Source organism: Panulirus ornatus, chromosome 34 (genome assembly GCF_036320965.1).
Source record: "Panulirus ornatus isolate Po-2019 chromosome 34, ASM3632096v1, whole genome shotgun sequence".
NCBI classification, from domain to species: Eukaryota; Metazoa; Arthropoda; class Malacostraca; order Decapoda; family Palinuridae; genus Panulirus; species Panulirus ornatus.
The window spans coordinates 145680-167686 of NC_092257.1; the positions used below are offsets into that span (position 1 = coordinate 145680).

At 46.9% G+C, this 22007-nt stretch overlaps 3 protein-coding genes and 1 long non-coding RNA gene across 5 annotated transcripts in view; 1 reads left to right on the plus strand and 3 right to left on the minus strand.

Annotated features, from left to right (window-relative positions):
- Positions 1–3: 3 nt before the first annotated feature.
- Positions 4–7800, minus strand: LOC139759726 (uncharacterized). The gene is made up of 2 exons (XM_071682121.1): positions 6793–7800; positions 4–3190 (listed from the first exon to the last, which is right to left on the minus strand). Exons 1-2 carry the CDS (start codon positions 6798–6800, stop codon positions 2107–2109), a joined length of 1092 nt encoding a protein of 363 aa, XP_071538222.1. The 5' UTR covers positions 6801–7800; the 3' UTR covers positions 4–2106.
- A 4-nt stretch (positions 7801–7804) lies between these two features.
- LOC139759728 (uncharacterized) overlaps positions 7805–22007 on the plus strand; it is a 44539-nt gene continuing 30336 nt past the window's right edge. Inside the window, exons 1-2 of the long non-coding RNA XR_011715132.1 lie at positions 7805–8055; positions 21124–21298. This is a non-coding gene — a long non-coding RNA (uncharacterized lncRNA). The remainder of the gene's footprint in view (positions 8056–21123; positions 21299–22007) is intronic.
- LOC139760009 (uncharacterized) lies at positions 9078–16120 on the minus strand. Of its 2 annotated transcripts, none has more exons than XM_071682752.1 (3): positions 15846–16120; positions 9958–11320; positions 9078–9640 (listed from the first exon to the last, which is right to left on the minus strand). In XM_071682752.1, exons 1-3 carry the CDS (start codon positions 15895–15897, stop codon positions 9469–9471), a joined length of 1587 nt encoding a protein of 528 aa, XP_071538853.1. In that variant the 5' UTR covers positions 15898–16120; the 3' UTR covers positions 9078–9468. The 2 variants fall into 2 exon arrangements, with proteins under 2 accessions (XP_071538853.1, XP_071538854.1); XM_071682753.1 differs by having other exon boundaries at positions 15858–16118.
- Positions 17879–20598, minus strand: LOC139760010 (uncharacterized). The gene is made up of 2 exons (XM_071682755.1): positions 18841–20598; positions 17879–18524 (listed from the first exon to the last, which is right to left on the minus strand). The coding sequence occupies exons 1-2, from the start codon at positions 19950–19952 to the stop codon at positions 18383–18385; spliced, it is 1254 nt and encodes a 417-aa protein (XP_071538856.1). The 5' UTR covers positions 19953–20598; the 3' UTR covers positions 17879–18382.

Sequence of the window (22007 nt, forward strand, 5' to 3'; positions counted from 1 at the left end):
TTCATCACCATTGCCAATTACTGGTGACAATAGTAACAGGATAATTATCTTTACCATTGTTATTGTCTTTAATATCAATATATATGATTAATAATAATAACATATTTATCATTCTTAGAATTTTCAGCATTTATACATCTATCAAAAATATCAGTTTTCAGATATTTTCATCTTTCTTGCTCCTTAACCTGTCTTATTTTCTACGATTCATTTCTTCAACATTCGTGGTACCAAATATTGCCTTCCCTCTGCAGGACACCTATCTATCAACTTCCCAAGTGTCTATCATTATTTTCCCTCTACACTCGGATCTATCGTGCTTCCCCCATCAAGAGTCAGTTGTGTGCCTCTCACAGTACTCTGCCAATCCATCGTATGTCTCCTAAGTTTTCAAGCCACTTGACTCAAACCATCCCTACTCTCTCTGACTTTGTCAAATTTAAGTTTTGTGTATTTTCCCTTATATTCTTCCTTTATGTAGAAATGTTCGACCATCTGAGCTTTCTCCACCTACACTTGCTGAGTCCTCTCTCCTCCAGACTGGGGATTTCATTGTACTCTACAAGGACTGGTTAGGCTCTGCTCAGGATGATCTTGGTGCAGTTAAAACCCTTCAACAATTGATCTGACCTTTCACTGCAGCTGTCCCAATATCCGCTGTGAACAATACATTATATCTTACATAGAAAAAAATATCTTCACAAATTTGTTATTAGGGTTGGTAGAACATTTTTTCCTGATAAAATGATAGCAACTCAAACTAATGACACATTGTTGTTTACATGTGCTACGTGCTCTTTAATCAATGTTGTTATACTAGAGAAGAATCATCAAGGAGTGTCATCAAGGAGTATTATCAGATTATAATCAAGGAGTATTATCAGATTATAATCAAGGAGTATCATCAGGGAGTATCATCATTTTGTTAAAAACAAAAACAATAACTGAGGTTTTCATAACTGATATTCATTATCATGTTAGAGTGTCAGGCCTCACAAATATCATGAGAGCTAAGATCTCGTATACACTTCCTTGACCCATATGTGTTGACCACTGTATGAAAAGATAGTTAGGTAGGTTGTCGCATCGGGTTACAAGTCAGAGGATGTCACTGCAGGCATCAATGGTTGTAGACAGATGCCCCAGTCTTGGTGAACGGGTTCATTAAACACTCAGCCGAAGTCCCAATCATCACGACCACTTTTTCAGACACTCGATCTCTTGTTTTACCTATGATATCTTCCACTATGATTCCTTCCACTCTACACGTATTGATTTCTGCTCGCTAAGGGCACTCCGTCCATGACCTTATTTCCATTATTTCCATCACCTCTAAATGAGAACAACCATCAGCTACCCCACTGATACGCCAGCTCTGACCCTTGACTGACTTTCCCTAAGAATGGCTACTGCTCTGCTGCTGGTCGAGAAGCCGCCAGTTGTGCTGACGGTATAGCGGAGGTTATCTTGAGTGGAATGCTGTCTTACTTCCATTCATCTGCTGGATCATTTCCTCCATAATCATAGTTTGATCGTTCCTATTCTAATGTAATTTGCATGAAGGACTGAGCCAATTGGATCATAAAACTCTTCCTGAATGCCACATCGCTCTCATTTCTACTCGAAATCGCTGCAAAGCTGTTTATAATAAGATCAAGCACACCGTCGCAAAAATAAAATGTGATTTGATTTCTTTTTGTAGTGATAAATCTTTCTAGATCGTGACTAAATGTCTCTCCAGTAAGTTCTTTAACACAGCGTTTTCTCCTTAGTGATCAGTCTATACTTGACTCTAGCTGACAAAACCTCTCGCTTCAGCCGGTCTTCTTTAATTTTGATTTGGATGATTCCACCTCTAGCTGTCCTCCTCATCTCCTCCAGTTGAACCTATGCCCCACCCTATATTTTCCTCACGCAGCGCCTTTAGAGTACTTTCTCAGCTCTTACCCCACAAGGCGTATAGCTCTGAAGGCAAATCTATACCACTCTTACATCTCTGGTCCTTGAACTTTAGGCATTTGGTGACGCTTTCATCGTGGCCCTTCACGTTTCCAAAGCTTTTGACAGGTTGGACGTAAGTCTTTGCCCTCCAAACTTCCTTCCAAACTATAACTTCCCTCCTCTACTTTCTATGCGACTGATGATGTCACTGATGTCAAACTGCCGGAAAAGAAAGATGTCGTTGCTTCTGGCACCATTATCATTGTTGTTATCATTATTGTTATTATTATCGTTGTTGTTGTTATTGTTATTGTTGTTATTATTATTGTTATTTATGTTGATATTCTGCTGGATGAGCAGGAGGCTGTTCAGCAGAAGCATCAGAAACGAGAGAAACCCGAACAGTGGGAACGTTTTGCTTTGCACTTTACCAAACACGCCTCGGTCGCGTTCGATGCCCACTGCCACCAGGGTCCTGGCTAGATCTAAGAGGTATGTCAGGGTGTTCAACTTCCCTCGGTAAGGTTTACTGTCTTTAGTATCAAAACTTTGGCTTCCTCTCGTGGCTTGTAATCTCTCCTGGGGGTCTGGGGCGACGTCATCTTCTTGGTTATCTAGCGGACCACTAGGCTTCGAGGCTAGGAGGCCACTCTGTGCTGGACCATTCATGATGGAGGTCACGCTCGTATGAATGTCATCCAAGTAACTGTTGCTGACGGAGGACGATATACTTGTAACATCATATTCAGGCTTGGTTACGGTGTTACCATATGACATATTTGATGACATATTTGGTGTCTGGCGAGGATAGAGGCGACTTGGGTGCAACACTGGTGACGATGGAGATGAAAAGATTCCCTCAGCCATGGCCATATCTGACCAGTAAGGATCACCCAGGCTTGGCCACTGAAAAACTGAAGACTCTGACTTCTGGTGGAGCAGATTCTTCCAGTTTGACCCACGAGACTGTGATGGAATCAGCTCCTGAGGTGGAATTAGACCTCTACTTGGAAAATCAGTAGTATTTGGTGCCCCCAGATCAGTCAACTCTAATCCTTGAGAGCCATTGGGAATTGTCGCTTGTGAAACAGTCACACCTGAGTCTTGAGAACTTGTCAGACTTGGCCACAGCGCCTCTGTCATGCTCGGACGAGACTTCGGGGTCGCCAGAGCCCAAGACGTATGAGGAAGCAGCAGGAGTGTGACAGGCCAAGTGGTCGTCCCCACGAACAGCATCGCCAGCCACACTCTGTGGGAGTGATAGACATGTAAACAAGAACGTTTCATGGCAAAATTTATGTTTGTTTCTTTATGAATAAATAATTTATGTTTCACATGAGATAATTTACATAATCCCAGGATAGTTGGTAATGATATTCTATATTAGTTACCATTTAAGATAAAATCATTCATGATAATCAAGGACATTGGACAATGTTGCTCTTAACAAACATCATATAAAACGTTCTAAAAACTAAGGTAGACAAGTGTACCGCTACAAGCAGGATGCCAGTCAGCACAGGGCAGTAGTACCTGTGCCAGTGTTAGAATCACACGAAGGTGTTCTACACGAGGCTGGGCGGCCAGTTCACCTCACACCACTACTTGAAGGCCATTATTGAGGAAGGAGATTGCGTCACAGGATGACCCAATCACGTGATTAACGAAGTAAAGATTCAAATGATAATTTGGTTTAATGCGGCGGAGAAGGTCGGCCTTCAAGTAAGGTTCACATGGACGAGTTACCAGATGTCTCCTGAACCACTGGGTAATAATGCAAGTCGTTGCCCGGTAGTTAGACTAATATGTCAAATATTGAAGAATGAATGAATGGATCATTCAATACAAAATATAAATCTTTGAGTCTAGCTGGCATTCAACACCTTTGCTTAAATAAATCACTTATATAAATCATTCCCACGAGAAAAATGACATAACACTCCACAGTTAAATGACCGCTTCGAGAACTAACCATTTAACTGACTCGATAATTACTTATGACGCAGTCACTACCTATGATTCTAGTCACTACTAGTAACTCACCCACCACTAGTAACTCACCCACTACCAGTAACTCACCCACAATTATTAACTCACCCACCACTCGACGAATCGTAACTCGTTACTTCATAGATATTTACGTAGATGCATCGCCACTTCAGTAAGCGCGTAATAATATGACTCATGTGATAAGTCATGGCTAAGAAACCTGCTGAACGAAACCGGGAAACCACAATTCCAGTACGTAACAACTTCGTTACAATGTCTATCATTAAATCCATTTTTGATTCCACGAGGCAGATCAGGTATGTATATACCTCCTCTAACACCACTGTTACACATCCTGAACCCAGGCCTACTGAACGTAGAGATGGACTTCCAAAGTTATGCTTCTTACTTTACATTAGGCAATGATCAGCTCGACCAGTCGTAACATGAGTTATAACTTTCATAGATCGTGATCGTAACAAGAGTCTGGTTCAGGTGACGTTCTACAACACCAGTGCCACATACACTTGGGTAATATGGTTCTGAAGTGTAATATCATAATCATATACAAAGCTACAGTCTCTCGAACATAGTATGTATGCTTGAACCGCCTTAACCTTTGAGAGATTAACGCTACGCTCTCTTCTTCCTGACGAAGGAGCAAGTCAACATAACGGGAAGGTAAGGCTCGTTCCAGCGACCCGTGAGCAGGGCGCGCAGCCACATCATGGTGACTCCTGGTAAGACGGTCATGGTGTTTGTAACAGTCACGACGGTGTCGAGTGGTGAGCGGTCGCCAGGCCATCCTCACCATCAGACACAAAGTGAGCTAAATAATTTGTGGGTTTTAGACACTGGGAACACACAAGTGGTCTTAATGGCGGCTGTGTGAGCGAGGCGGTGAGGAGGCCCAGTTGCCCACGGAAAATAACAGCTCTCTCTCTCTCTCTCTCTCTCTCTCTCTCTCTCTCTCTCTCTCTCTCTCTCTCTCTCTCTCTCTCTCTCTCTCTCTCTCTCTCTCTCTCAGCAGGTTTGCAGTACGTTAATCATCGTTTCTTTTCTCAGTAATGTTTGCAACCAAAATCATGTACACATCCCAGCCCCGACCTTCACGTTCCAAGTATCCATATGTTACGGATCCGAACTTAATAAATCATTAGCTGCTCACACTCACACCTGGACCGCCTTACAGCCACACCTGGACCGCCTTACAGACACACCTGGACCGCCTTACAGACACACCTGGACCGCCTTACAGACACACCTGGACCGCCTTACAGACACACCTGGACCGCCTTACAGACACACCTGGACCGCCTTACAGCCACACCTGGACCGCCTTACAGACACACCTGGACCGCCTTACAGACACACCTGGACCGCCTTACAGACACACCTGGACCGCCTTACAGACACACCTGGACCGCCTTACAGACACACCTGGACCGCCTTACAGCCACATCTGGACCGCCCTACAGCCACATCTGGACCGCCCTACAGCCATATCTGGACCGCCCTACAGCCACACCTGGACCGTCCTACAGCTGTAGGTCGTGTTCAATGTATATTCTCATTTCCAGAACCACTAGGTTGACTCTCTGTTAGGCCAAGTTTGTCATACTATGTGATGTGTGAGTGTGTCGGCTCATTACTAGAGGTGAAGCGCCTGTTTACGTTTTAACGGGTCTTCCACTTCACATTAAATGTTCAGCATTATTGGTGTTGACAAATCATTGCAAGATGCGTTGAATGGCATGAAAAAGAAAAACTTGGTAAGGTAACATTTATATTAATCAAATCTTTTTTAAAAAGGTGAAATTTACTAGTACAGAAAATAAGCTCAATTTACTAGTACGGAAAATACTCTCCATTTCATAAAGGTAGTTTATGAAACTGACACGGCGTAATACCGCGTGGTGTTAGTCATCATCACTACCATCACATGTTGCCATGTTAACAACCATGACGACCAGGTGCTCAGCAGCTTGGCTTCTGCTGGTTATTGCTAGGGACGCCTTGGCCTCAGCTGGCTAGCTGAGGCCCGCCCCAGCGTAGACAGCCCTGGCGTTCATGATGTTCATGTTCTCAACCATGTTTTCATTCACGTTATTATTATTGTTGTTGTTGTTATTATTGTTATTGTTATTGTTGTTGTTGTTGTTATTATTGTTGTTATTTATATTGTTGACAATGTTGAGGATGGCGTTGAAAACTACCAGGATAAAATTCAGCAGAGCAAAGATGGACGATCCTCCGTAGCCAGACTCCCGCGTCATTATGTTATGTTCTGCCTTCATGATTGGCTGTGACGTCATTATAATAGGTGGTAAGACCAGTGATGATGAAACTCCAGACGAAGGTTTACCTGACGTAGGTCGTGCACCACCTACCCGCTCCTCACCTGTTGTGTCATCTTCTACACTCGTGTAATTGCACCAGTTTTCTGGGTTTAGTTGTCTGTGATGGTTGTCTCTTATATCTTCATTGAAAATATTCACATTCGGCTCCTTCATCAGGTCTGGTCGTCGGCCCAGCACAACCACCTGATCGTTCGCTCGGGGCATCGTGGTCCTTCGCCTCAGTCTCAGTCCGCTTTTCACCTCCTTAAGCTGAGTTCTGGGGGAGTCCCAGGAGTCCTGATGCCCTAATACTACGCCGTTGTCATAAATCCTCAGGTCAACACCCGATAAACTGGATGTCTTGATGGAATCATTACGGTACTCCTTCAGGCGACCAACACGTGGCTTCCACGGGCTGGTGGACACGACGTGGGACGAACTTGTATCAAACATTATCTTTCCATCTACAGTGTTAAACAGAACGAGGTTGGTTACTATGATGAGCATACCTCTCAGCACTGACCTTTCCATCTTGTTCCAGACAAAGGCGAAGGCGAGCTGAGGCAGGTGTGGGTTATGCACACTGGGCAACACCACCCGCCACACACACTCCTCAACTTCCCAGGTGTCACTTCGATTTGCTGTCCACCTCACCAAACACTTTACACTGCTGACACTTCTTGTAATATCTATCTTGCTCTTAGAGATAACGTCTTTCTAGATAAAGTTCATTCTGTCTCAATATGTATAAAACACGACTTTTACGTCGATGGTGGAGCGCACACTGCGAGCTGCCGACTGGCGAGGTCCTCCTGTGGTGGTGCCGACGCGGTGAGTAGCAGAGAGGGTCTAGCTCGCCTCCCTCACATGGGACCCTAGATCTATTACCTCCATGGATCATCTACGATGGTAAGGGAGCTCATACCTTCATATACATAGAGACAGATAGATAGATAGATAGATATGTCATTATGTAACGAGCTGTGTTGTCTACAAACGTGCTCTTGCTCAGAGGGACGATCGTTGATCATATTCTCTGTAAAATTTCTCTCATACTCACTAGATGGCAGTGACGTGCAATACCAGACGTACGGTGCGCAGTGTTGTATGATGATGATGACTTTATCTAGTGTGCAGATGACTTTAATACGAACTATTTTTCCAATGGTATTCTTTGAAAAGTTGTACAGATTATACAATGAATAACATGGAAGAGGAATTTTGTAAAATGAACTGGAAAATGAGCTTACATACGGGACACTGGTATAGCAATGAGAGCCCAACAGCACACGGCTGCCTGTGCTTCCGTGACACATAATATTTACTGGTTTTATACAAAACATTTAATGCCATATTATGATTATCATTTTGTGAGAAAAACATTTAAATCATTTTAAAGCAAAATCATATATCTAATGGACTGCAGACGAGATGTTAACTGGGTTAAGAGGTAGCCAGTTGTTCATATAACGATAATGGTGTAATGTTTCATGTCGTGCTATGAACACAACCAGTTAAACTATTCCCTGTAAACATAGACGTGTGGAGGTCCTCTCACCTGAACCGTGTTCTCGTCATGGTGTGTCTGTTAGTTTACGAAGGTAGCCAAGCCCCGCTGATCATCGTGGTCTTAGTGAAGTCATCCTTAAGGAGAATAAACGATGGAGAGCAATACACTGCCTTCACACAAGCAGGACATCACGTGCAGACGTAACGCTTCACTCGCCTTCCTGAGAGACAAGTGTTGTTACTAAGTGTAGTAACGTCCGCACTTCTCGTGTAACATGTAAGTTTACCGTACGTTGTAGTACATATAACATGAGTCACACACTCGTACAGTGGGTCATAATTCGCTAATATCATCTTCCTTTATTTCCGGTGTGTTACTAGACTGATAGAGTGACATGGACGGTAGATTTATCATTTCAATTGTATTTCCAGTTTACATTAAGATTGGCACGTCCGTTGCATCCGAAATTTTAATACGTACACCGTGTCTTGTTTGCTTCACTCTGAGTCAAACTCAGCATTAGCTTACTTGACGAAAGGCCAACACGATACTGCACTTGTCATACTTCTGACATGATATATGATCATCCTCACACTTCCCTCTTCTGAGATGATATATGATCATCCTCACACTTCCCTCTTCTGAGATGATATATCATCATCTTCACACTTCGTTTTGTTGACTTTTTTTTATAATTTCGCCAAAGTTTCAACCTTTTTGTATATTTCCCCCCATCATCCGGATCTTAGCTAGTTCACTGCATGATCGTTTCCATAATTTTGTGTTTTGTTAATATTTCATGACATAATCACACTTTACAGTAATTAAAGAAAGGCTTTACAGTCTTATGCCATTTAAAACGCGTCCTTCAATGAACTATTGTAAACTTTTTGAATGAACCTAAGTGTTGGAATCAACATATAGACTTGCTCCCCACCTCACGCAGGGTCTTAACGGTCCCGACCACCATTTCAAATTTTCCTGCTACTGATTGTTAAGGTAACGGGTCACGAAGATCTTATTAGTGATGAGAGAATAAAGTTCCTTCTGTAGATAAACTGGATCAGATGTTAAATAGGACATAAGTGGTGTTGATTACGTCACACAGGTGAATGTATCACCTTCACGAAACGCCGTCATTAAATCTTAGATTCATTTGGATTAGAACGAAAGATTTATTCCATGCCTCAGATGTTTGGTTTATACTGACATGTTATGGCGTTTATGTACACGGTTTTTTTTGGCAATCTTTTAGAAGTTTGAATTATAGGAAGCTGCCAGGTAAACTGTGTTTCCATGTTCTACCATTTATTGTGTAAACAAACTTACAATGGCTTGATGGAGACAAGTGGGTAACAGGTAGTTGAGCAACACAAGAGTACATTGCATCATCTAACCAGTGATAACGGTGGTTGTTGACATGTAATACAATATTATTCATTGTAAGTTTCTGGACTCTAATAATGCTATACTGTATATACATGGTAATCTTTAGAATGTTTGGTTGTGTTAGGCTGTTGTGGTTATATCGACCAGATATGTGATTTTATAGCCACAATAACAACACGGATGATCCAGAACCATATCGTGACAGTTGTTCATAGCTTTCATAGTTTTCCATTTAACTTCCGTGATGCATTTCTTCCATGAAGAGTTTATCCTTGGAAAGCTGGCTAGGTCTTATGTGGATCAATCATCACTAGTTGTCTCATAGCGACTGTTGAACACCTGACGCAGGAGCAGTAGTAGTGCAGGTGGGGAACATGGTGACACACAGGGTCCTCCGCTGGCACCCTGGACACGGGCCTCCTCCAACACTTGCGGGGACACGTGGTGGACCCCCACCCTCCCCACTGCTAACCTGGGAATGCACCGTGTTACAAAGTGTCTAAGTTTCTACCATTACTAGAATGGAAAATGAGGAATTATATGAAAATTTCAGAATGCATTGGTTTATGTTCATGTGTAGGATAACAAGAAAAATATTTGGTATTAAGAAGATAAATGTGTGTTAGGTAAAATGGTGAGATGAGTACTTAAGTAATGATCAAATATGAGGATTTCGTCACCCAGAGTTGAAGATACTAATGTAAAGACTGGCAATTAAGGAAGGCTAATGATTAGCGTGAAACGCCATGTTATAATAAGGGTTGTTGCTGGAGGTCTTCCCCAACTTACCCAGAAATCTTGAGGGCGAGTGAGGCGAGTCCCTGAGTAAGCTTGGCAGATCTGTGAGCCTCACACACCAGTCGTGGCACACACCCCATCATCCACACTAAACATGCTGGCCTTGTCTTCAGGTTCCTCTTCCCTGACTCCATCTTCAGAGTCGTCTGTGATGCTGGTGTCAGCGTCTTGGGTCCCTCTGGTCGCTCTTGCTGTTCCAGAGTTAATATGAAGTTTCTGGCGTTGGTTGTTAACATGTTTAGCGTTTGCTTACTTGGCTCCGCCGGTGTATCATGCTCTACTGTATCCCGACGTCGCACTTGGCGACCATGACACGCACAGGAAGTAGTGCTGTTGTGCATGGTGCGACCAGTGGAAATAGTATTATCGTTCATGTTGGAGTCCAGGTTATTGCTGACATTCTCATTGTTGATGTTATTATTGTTATTGTTTTCATTGTTATTGTTGTTCCGATTGTTGCTGTTGACATTTGCAACGGCGTTCATGAGGACGTTAACGGTCACGACGCCGAAAGTGAGGAAAGCAAAAACATTGCTGCCGCTTCCCGTGTGTGGCGAGGGTGGTGGGCAGGGGTCGACCTGGCTCACTGTTCCATCATCCTTCAGGGGCAGATAGTGGTACCGGCTGGCCAACATGAGGGGCGCTACACCCGCCGTCGACTGCCCCAGCTGATGGTTGGCGAGGTAGGACCTCTGGCCACGCCGTTTGACTGGTTTTTCACCCATTTTAGATTCCTTAATGATTACTGTAGTATCCTTATTGATTACTGTAGTATATTCATTCACATTGTGATTATCATCTGACCCCGTGTCTGTATCATGGATATGTTTGTTTACCGAGCCATTTGTCTCTGTAAATAGCGGAGTAGTTATGTTCATCGCTGAGTTTTGTGGACGATCCATTTTACCTTCCGATATTACGGACACTTTTGATGACGTGTTCATGAGCTCGTCCTTCTTATCATGGCGCTCTCGAAAATGACTCTGTTTGTCTCTATCGTTTCTGAACACGTCATCAGTGGTCACGTCCCTGTACAAATATGTCGACATGAAGTATGTCACATTAGCAATGCCAGCATCAGGTCGAGCAAAGCCACTACCCGCGGTGTAGCCAACTGCCTTTATAAATGGCCACATTGTGAGGGCAGGTACGTCGTCGGTGGCTGAAGGAGGAGGAGGAGGTTTAGTTGTGAAGGCAGCATTCCCAACTGCTGCCAGGGGACAGTATTGCATAGGTGGATTGGCAGAACCTAGAACCCTACACAACACGAGACCAATGAAGAGCATTACTGTCGCTACTGTGGTCAAGAACCAGATCTTCCAGTTCATTACTGCAGATGTCAGCTGGCTGGAGGCTGGGGAGACAACACAAAGATTAGCATTACTCTCCTTACCTTTCTGGGAAATTGATTTGATCACGAGGTGATCAAATGTCTAAAAGTAACACCAGCTCTGTGGGGCCACAGTCCATTGTCCAGTGAAACAAAGACGAGTACACGCAGCACGCAGGCCACCACACACACACACACACACACACACACACACACACACACACACACCACGTAGGTCAACACACAGCACGCAGGCCACCACACACACACACACACACACACACACACACACACCACGTAGGTCAACACACAGCACGCAGGCCGCCACACACACACACACACACACACACACACACCACGTAGGTCAACACACACACACACACACACACACACACACACATACACACACAGCACGCAGGCCGCCACACACACAGCACGCAGGCCGCCACACACACAGCACGCAGGACGCCACACACACAGCACGCAGGCCGCCACACACACAGCACGTAGGTCACCACACACAAAGCACGTAGGCCACCACACGCACAGCACGTAGGTCACCACACACACAGCACACAGGCCACCACACGCACAGCACGTAGGTCACCACACACACAGCACACAGGCCACCACACGCACAGCACGTAGGTCACCACACACACAGCACGTAGGTCACCACACACACAGCACGTAGGTCACCACACACACAGCACACAGGCCACCACACGCACAGCACGTAGGTCACCACACACACAGCACGTAGGTCACCACACACACAGCACGTAGGTCACCACACAGTACGCAGGCCGCCACACACACAGCACGCAAGCCACCACACACAACATGTAGGCCACCACACAGCACGCAGGCCGCCACACACACAGCATGTAGGTCACCACACAGCACGCAGGCCACCACACACACAGCACGCAGGCCACCACACACACAGCACGCAGGCCACCACACACACAGCACGCAGGCCACCACACACACAACACGCAAGCCACCACACACACAGCACGTAGGTCACCACACGCGTAGCACGCAGGCCGCCACACACACAGCACGCAAACCACCACACACACAGCACGTAGGTCACCACACACATAGCACACAGGCCACCACACACACAGCACTTAGGTCACCACACACACAGCACGTAGGCCACCACACACACAGCACGTAGGTCACCACACAGCACGCAAGCCACCACACACACAGCACGTAGGCCACCACTCAGCACGCAGGCCGCCACACACACAGCATGTAGGTCACCACACAGCACGCAGGCCACCCCACACACAGCACGTAGGTCACCACACAGCACGCAGGCCGCCACACAAACACCACGTAGGTCACCACACACACAGCACGCAGGCCGCCACACAAACACCACGTAGGTCACCGCACACACAGCACGTAGGCCGCTACACACACAGCACGCAGGCCACCACACACACAGCACGTAGGTCACCACACAGCACGCAGGCCGCCACACATACACCACGTAGGCCACCACACACACAGCACGCAGGCCACCACACACACAGCACGTAGGTCACCACACACACAGCATGTAGGCCACTACACACACAGCACGCAGGCCACCACACACACACAGCACGTAGGCCACCACACACACAGCACGTAGGTCACCACACAGCACGCAGGCCGCCACACACACAGCACGCAGGCCACCACATACACAGCACGTAGGTCACCACACACACAGCACGCAGGCCACCACACACACAGCACGCAGGCCACCACACACACAGCACGCAAGCCACCACACACACAGCACGTAAGTCACCACACGCACAGCACGCAGGCCGCCACACACACAGCACGCAGGCCGCCACACACACAGCACGCAGGCCGCCACACACACAGCACGCAAGCCACCACACACACAGCACGTAGGTCACCACACACACAGCACACAGGCCACCACACACACAGCACACAGGCCACCACACACACAGCACGTAGGCCACCACACACACAGCACGTAGGTTTCCACACAGCACGCAGGCCGCCACACACAGCACGCAAGCCTCCACACACAGCACGTAGGCCGCCACACAGCACGCAGGCCGCCACACACACAGCGTGTAGGTCACCACACAGCACGCAGGCCACCCCACACACAGCACGTAGGTCACCACACAGCACGCAGGCCGCCACACACACACCACGTAGGTCACCACATACACAGCACGCAGGCCACCACACACACAGCGCGCAGCCCACCACACACGCAGCACGCAGCCCACCACACACACAGCACGTAGGTCACCACACACACAGCACACAGGCCGCCACACACACAGCACGTAGGTCACCACACACAGCACGCAGGACACCACACACACAGCGCGTAGGCCACCACACAGCACGCAGGCCGCCACACACACAGCACGTAGGCCACCACACAGCACGCAGGCCGCCACACACACAGCACGCAGGCCACCACATACACAGCACGTAGGTCACCACACACACAGCACGCAGGCCACCACACACACAGCACGCAAGCCACCACACACACAGCACGTAGGTCACCACACGCACAGCACGCAGGCCGCCACACACACAGCACGCAGGCCGCCACACACACAGCACGCAGGCCGCCACACACACAGCACGTAGGTCACCACACACACAGCACACAGGCCACCACACACACAGCACGTAGGCCACCACACACACAGCACCTAGGTTTCCACACAGCACGCAGGCCACCACACACACAGCACGCAAGCCTCCACACACAGCACGTAGGCCACCACACAGCACGCAGGCCGCCACACACACAGCATGTAGGTCACCACACAGCACGCAGGCCACCCCACACACAGCACGTAGGTCACCACACAGCACGCAGGCCGCCACACACACACCACGTAGGTCACCACATACACAGCACGCAGGCCACCACACACGCAGCACGCAGCCCACCACACACACAGCACGTAGGTCACCACACACACAGCACGCAGGCCGCCACACACACAGCACGTAGGTCACCACACACACAGCACGTAGGTCACCACACACAGCACGCAGGCCACCACACGCACAGCACGTAGGTCACCACACACAGCACGCAGGACACCACACACACAGCACCTAGGCCACCACACAGCACGCAGGCCGCCACACACACAGCACGTAGGCCACACACACAGCACGCAGGCCGCCACACACACACAGCGCGTAGGTCACCACACACACAGCACGCAGGCCACCACGCCACCGACACACATGCGCGTTTCATATGTGATCTTCGAGCGAGTGTTTGGTTGTTGCTTGATGATCAACCAGTTAAACTTCCTCACACCACCCAGTGTTGGTTACAACCAGCAGCACCCTCCTCTCACCACCCAGTGTTGGTTACAACCAGCAGCACTCTCCTCACACCACCCAGTGTTGGTTACAACCAGCAGCACCCTCCTCACACCACCCAGTGTTGGTTACAACCAGCAGCACCCTCCTCACACCACCCAGTGTTGGTTACAACCAGCAGCACCCTCCTCACACCACCCAGTGTTGGTTACAACCAGCAGCATCCTCCTCTCACCACCCAGTGTTGGTTACAACCAGCAGCACTCTCCTCACACCACCCAGTGTTGGTTACAACCAGCAGCACTCTCCTCACACCACCCAGTGTTGGTTACAACCAGCAGCACTCTCCTCACACCACCCAGTGTTGGTTACAACCAGCAGCACTCTCCTCACACCACCCAGTGTTGGTTACAACCAGCAGCACTCTCCTCACATCACCCAGTGTTGGTCACAACCAGCAGCACCCTCCTCACACCACCCAGTGTTGGTTACAACCAGCAGCACTCTCCTCACACCACCCAGTGTTGGTTACAACCAGCAGCACTCTCCTCATCACCCAGTGTTGGTTACAACCAGCAGCACTCTCCTCACACCACCCAGTGTTGGTTACAACCAGCAGCACTCTCCTCACATCACCCAGTGTTGGTTACAACCAGCAGCACTCTCCTCACACCACCCAGTGTTGGTTACAACCAGCAGCACTCTCCTCACACCACCCAGTGTTGGTTACAACCAGCAGCACCCTCCTCACATCACCCAGTGTTGGTTACAACCAGCAGCACCCTCCTCACACCACCCAGTGTTGGTTACAACCAGCAGCACTCTCCTCACACCACCCAGTGTTGGTTACAACCAGCAGCACTCTCCTCACATCACCCAGTTGGTCTATGAGGATATGTAGATAAATGACGGAAAGAGACGAGGAGAGCAGAGAGGAAAGAACGATGCGGGTTGCCTGCACGTGTGTGAGGAAGTTCGTTAGAAAAAAGTGTTATCGCGCGCGCCGGGCAGGCATGTTGCATGTACACTCGCCACATACTGACTGGTGCCGCGCCGGGCAGGCATGTTGCATGTACACTCGCCACATACTGACTGGTGCCGCGCCGGGCAGGCATGTTGCATGTACACTCGACACATACTGACTAGTACCGTACCTTCAAGTTTCATGGAGTAGTCATATATTTAATCGGTACTTCCTTACCCAGTACAGTACCTGCCTGAGGGAGAGCTGGCTGACGTTCACGAGTTAACATTGCTGAGTAAGGTGACTGTAGCGCTAGTGTTGCCACAGGTCCTGCACCTGCAGGGAGTGGCGCTCTGCTGCCAGCACTGCTGACTGTAATGCTGCGCAGGTCCTGTGACGCGCGCCAGTCGTCACGGTGTGAAGGACCCGCTAGTTGAACCCTTGGTTACTAGGGTAGCGGGAACAGTGATGTGTGTGTAACTAGCAACGACCATCATGGAGGTAAACAGCTCCCTTCTGGTCAAGAGGTCGACCCTCCGTTATATTAACGGCTCCTGGCGTCGACTCTCCTGGTCACATCACTATACACATCCATCATATAAGCTCCTGAACAAATAGGTTAAGGCCAGTATTTGGCTTGCGATCCGCTACCACAACATGACAACGACCGTTCAGATGGTGGTTGTTTGGTGTTGACCCTACCATACAGAGACAGCCATGGTAGATGGTAAATGTACGTGATAGAGGGGATGTACAGCCATGGTAGATGGTACATGTACGTGATAGTGGGGATGTACAGCCATGGTAGATGGTACATGTACATAATAGAGGGGATGTACGGCCATGGTAGATGGTACATATACATAATAGAGGGAATGTACAGCCATGGTAGATGGTACATGTACATGTGGACCCACGGGTGTCCTCAGCTCCTTGAACGAGTTAACGTTAATCGCAAGTGTTGACCTGGGACGAGTTTTTGAGGCAACGCATCAGGTGTACGCACACAGACGCCAACTAAAATCGTAAGACCTCAATATTTAAGTAAGAGTTTCGTAATGATGCTCCATAGATGCTACATACCACCATCACAGACTGGATCTTACATATGCAATAACTCTACCAACCGTCCTACCTTCAGCCAGAAAGCCTTGCTCAGTCTGGCTGGTCCTCACCGGGTCAGAGCAACACTGTGGGTTGGTCTGGCTGACCTGCGAGGTCAGTCAAGACACGCCACACGTCAGACACAGTCGGCTTGTGGCTCTGTGGGCATCTTATATTCCAGCTTGTATTAGCTGGAGTAGCTCGTCAATACGTCTAATTCTGATAATATAATGTTTGCCCATCTTTCCATTCATGTAATTTCTTTGTTAATACAAATTTTCATTCTTGACTCGGGAAAGGTCATGAAAAATTGTATAAGTCAGAGAAGTGTGTTATAATGAGGCTCTGTGTAGCTGATCCACACCCACATCAAGTGAGGCTCTGTGTACGTGATCCACACCCACACCAAGTGAGGCTCTGTGTACCTGATCCACACCCACATCAAGTGAGGCTCTGTGTACCTGATCCACACCCACATCAAGTGAGGCTCTGTGATACACACCACAGGACTAGGAACAATTGTGATGATAATGAAAGTAACAGTCAGCCAGCTTCACTGTCAGTTCGTGTGTCACCATTTGTGCATCTTACAGTTGTTGACGGTCATATCTGGTGTATCACTAGTGCTGTGAGGGAGATACTCTCTGGTGTTGTAATGACACGACGTAAAGGGTTGGCGTCTGTCGCTGGTGGGCGGAACGTTAACAGTTTTCTGTAACTATGATGACTGTCATATCCAACTGTGACGGCAGATGTTCTGTGTGTGGCTCTTGTCACACCAGATGTCCTACGTTTGTCACACATTTCCAACAAAAAGCTCTTAAAAACATTTGATATTTTTATATCATTTTGTTCAGATGTTGCTTTGGAGAGGTCCCTCCTATTGGTTATCCCTTCTGGCAGTTACACGGTGAGTGGGCCACATGATGAGGAGGGAGGGATGAGGAGGGAGGGGTGAGGAGGGAGGGGTGAGGAGGGAGGGGTGAGGAGGGAGGGGTGAGGAGGGAGGGGTGAGGAGCGAGGGGTGAAGAAGACAAACATTTTTATATCAGGATCACCTACGTCATGATACTGGCTCACTGAGGAAGCCACACACACCATACATGACCGAGTCGGCAAAAAAAGGGAAACAAATTTTAATTTCTTGATTGACTGGTCATTTATCCAGTAATGATCACGTTATCATTGTATATCTTAATCTCCTCATCAAAATCACATCTTTGGCCGAAGTTAACAGTAGAAGAGTTAGTTGCTACGGTCAAGAGAAAGGTTTATAATAAAAGGAGATGCACACTGTAGTTGCTTTAATCTTGGTGGTGTGTCATTGCACGTTATGTGTAAATGTATGAATCGTACAGAAATACATGTTGACATAATCTTTACAGAATGACTCTTGCTCAAACTGTAATGTTCGTGTTGTCTGCCATGTAGTTAACACAGTATGTAGGTGTGTAGTGCCCTGATGTGTAGCACAACAGATGATGGCAGGCAAGGACAGGGAGGCGGTGCACCTGCCGGGTTACCGAGAAACACAAGGACCGTTTTGGAGAGTCATAGAAAGATGGTCAGATGGCGGTAGGAGGAAACGGGAGGCTCAGTGAATTATAAGGTGAGGGTATCGTGTGTGAAGCCACAGGAGGACGGCAAAGCATGAGAGTCCCGGCCTAATTTCAGGCAAGTTCTGTAACATCCTGAAGCATCTGTACGGCTGTGAAGGGCTGGCAAGGGAAGCTGCTGCAGGAGAGTGTCGTGGGGAGGATAAATGTAGCATGAGACACCAGCAGACGGCGTGTCAGGACCTGGCCAACTAACCTGACGGTGCAGGAAATGATTTCAACATTGAGATTTCATCTCCTGAAGTAGACTTTGACATAATCTTAATTGAAACTTTCTAATATCAGAATAATTGTTTATCAGTTATAGCTGTTAATTTTCATCAGTTGATTGGAAGTAAATATTCAGACATTTGTAATCAGATAAAGTTTTCGGGAAATTAGATAAAATATTACTGAGATTATAGATAAAATCTGAACTGTATTTGAAAGCTGTGGATATAAACACAGTTAAATTTAGTAAAAATCTTGGAACACGTATGACCCCAGCAGAAGGGGGAAGCCGCGGAACCCACCCCGACAGCCTGGTGAAGACGCGGTCAGTGCCCCGCGTGTAACGGGCGAAGAGGTTCAGCTCACACAGCAGCCGCAGAACACACGTCCTCCATCGCCACCCGTTGCCCTCCCTCTCCTGCAGCACGCTGGGGAACTCCCGGATGAGCGCGTCTCCATGTGAGTTCTCTAACATAAATGGCTCACCAGTCTGCATGCCCACAGCAAGTTCGTCTTTTTCCTCCGGCGAGGCAGGCCTCTGGTGACAAGAACAAGTTCTTTGTATGTGAGGTAAACTTCTGACTTGCCTCTCTTGACCAGTGTAGGAATGACCATGTGTTGGAGAAAGAGTTTTCTGTAAGGAGATTTCTGCGTATCTAGAGTTATGTCGCCACTTCCTTGTGTTGGACGAGTGTGCATCTTGACACGGTGTCTGATTTCCTCCGAACTTAATATCTTTACCGACGAACGAGACTGTGTTCGGCTTAGAAGTTAAAGGTCGAGCGAGAGTGAGGATAGGAACTTCACCGTCATCCACGTCAACGTTGGCATTTTGCTGTTCTATTTGGTTGATCGTGACGGGGACGATGTCAAGCTTAGGTTGTACGCGGTCATCCCCCGCACCTCCGTCCTCGCCTCCGCCGTTAGCGCTGAGGTCATTGTTGTTGTTATTGTTACCGTTGTTATCATTATTATTGTTATTGTTGTTGATAGCGTTCAGGACATTGGCTACGGTCACGGTGATGGACACCATCATGCTCAGGAAGCCGAACACAGAGAGCCTGGAGGTTGCTGGAGGGGACGGGGGGCAGTAGTGTTCACTGATGGTGTTGGCGTAGGAATCCATCGCCACGTATTGGTAGGACGACGTGTGATCCCCATGTTTCCTAGCCTCCCTCACTGGTCGCTGATCCTCATCACTGACTGCTGACGGAAGACTTTCGTTGTAGGTTTGGTGGACACTCACAGACGACTGAAACACTGAAGAATTTTCTTCAGTTGAGGGAGGAGGACTAAGATGTTGAAGCAGAAGGTTCCTGGAGGTAGATAACTGACGTCTAGTGGTTTCATAAGAGAAGCCGACCAAAGCCGAGATGGTCCACGCCATGACCATACTGCTCACTCCCACCACCATACCTGCTGCATCACATATGATGTATATCTATGTATCAAGGTAATGAACAGACCAAAAGTGTCCTTGTGTAACATGGGTTTGTTATTATTAATGATTAGAATAATAATCATTGGTACTGAACAAGAAGTTTAGTCGACGTTGTCTTTGGAAGGTCGTGAAAATCGTTTCAAAACACTTCTAGCTAAACATTAGGTTATAGTTACCATACCTTATGACCATACATTAGGTTATAGTTACCATACCTTATGACCATACATTAGGTTATAGTTACCATAAGTGGTCGTGAACGGGACTACTAATTTCCAGGTACACCTTAACGTTTAAATCAAATTTATTAGTTGGATTCAAATGCTATCCCTCAGTGATTGAAATTTAGATATAAATAAATTGTTCTTACCTACTTGTCGTGTATGTCATCCACGGATGTGCGTGAAGTCAATGTGATTTCGTCCCACAAAAACCCGAGTGACGTGAAGGTACAGCAGAGCATGAACCCAACACCGCCTTGCATGGCCACAGCTCGGGGCCAACTGAGTGATGCAGACAGAGGTCCCGCCTGTTTGTGAAGGTGTCATGAAGCCATTTGTGATGTGAACAAAACATTTACTATACTTTTAGTCACGGTGTGATTTTTCAATTTGCACATTTTTCCTTTATTCAATATGATAGTAAGAATCTCAGAAATCTTTGAAAATATTTTAGATGGTCCTTAAATTGTTTTCTGTGAACAAGATTAGAACATAAGAAAATGAAAACTGTGGAAGGGATACATATCTATGTGCCATTGTCTAATTCCAATATATTACTAACTGTTGTACGTCTTCTATCTCATTCGTGTATCTCCATGACGGTGTGATCATTACACAAAAGTGCACTTGGGAACTTATCGTGTTTCATTTTCCTCGTGTTTTCAACAAATACAAGATCACGCGCATCACTGTTGACCTCTTGCAATATATATTGTTAGTCATCTCCCCTCTCTCCCAATAATTGTTTCAGTCACCAATTATATTACGTTCAGTTTCTGTGTTGTTACATTAATGATAATAGTTTTATTAGAACAGAGCTTGACTTCAAGTTAAAGTAGCACTTTGTTTGGCAATCCGTAGATGTAAACTGTGTGTGTTATGAAATGACGTTCATTTTTCATTGTGGATTTTGACGTTTCCAGGTTGCCATAATTCACCTGTTCATCTCACCTGAAGTCAAACAACATTGTCTTCGGTGCTCACCTGCTGACAGAAGTCTTCGCTCTTCTTCATAATTATGTGGTTCTTCAGAAGACAGAAATTTGAATCCATCAAAATATTGTTCTCCACCAGAACCTTTGACATGCTCAAGCTGAGGTAAGATATGTCTGTTTTTGTATTGCCAACTCTTCAATACCTATTTGGTTATGGTGTGTCATGCCCACCAGGTGTGTCATGCACACCGTGTCATGGCCACCAGGTGTGTCATGCACACCGTGTCATGGCCACTAGGTGTGTCATACCCACAAATTCTGTCGTGGCCACCAAGTATGTCATGCCCGATAAGTGTGGCGGATTAACATTTTTTTCAACTTATTTGTAGTTTTATCGTCTCTTCCGCATCAAAACTTTATTATCTAAAGAGGCAGCCTCTAGTTCAATAAGTGACCCCACCTACTTTTTTTTATTTCGTTTTCATTGGCTGGGAAGGTAATATAAGCGAATATCATTCAGCTTTAAGGGGAATAAAAAGATGCTTTGGAAGGAGATGAATAACGTGCGTAAGACAAAAGAACAAATGGGAACATCGGTGAAGGGAGCAAGGGGGAAGTGATAACAGGTAGTGATGAAGTGAGATGGAGTATTTCGAAGGTTTGTTGAATGTGTTTGACTACAGAGTAGTAGATGTAGGGTGTTTTGGTCGGGGTGGTGTTTGCGACGCGTTTACTGGTTGACAGAATAAGATGTGGGCCACAAGTTCTTCAGAGTAGCATAATTGGTCTATCACCTCAAAATTGTTGGGAACTATTTGTTTAGTGTTACGTAGACTACCTTCTCCGAGTCGGTCTTTTGTTCACTGTGTCAC

Coding starts and splice junctions, on each gene's coding strand:
- LOC139760010 (XM_071682755.1), bottom strand. CDS start 19,952: ATGGTGGTGGGAGTGAGCAGTATGGTCATGGCGTGGACCATCTCGGCT. Junction 18,525..18,840: donor GTCTTCACCAGGCTGTCGGG/GTGGGTTCCGCG, acceptor CTGCACCGTCAG/GTTAGTTGGCCAGGTCCTGA.
- LOC139760009 (XM_071682752.1), bottom strand. CDS start 15,897: ATGTTAACTCGTGAACGTCAGCCAGCTCTCCCTCAGGCAGGTACTGTA. Junction 11,321..15,845: donor TCAGGCAGGTACTGTACTGG/GTAAGGAAGTAC, acceptor TTGTCTCCCCAG/CCTCCAGCCAGCTGACATCT. Junction 9,641..9,957: donor CTCGCCCTCAAGATTTCTGG/GTAAGTTGGGGA, acceptor GTGCATTCCCAG/GTTAGCAGTGGGGAGGGTGG.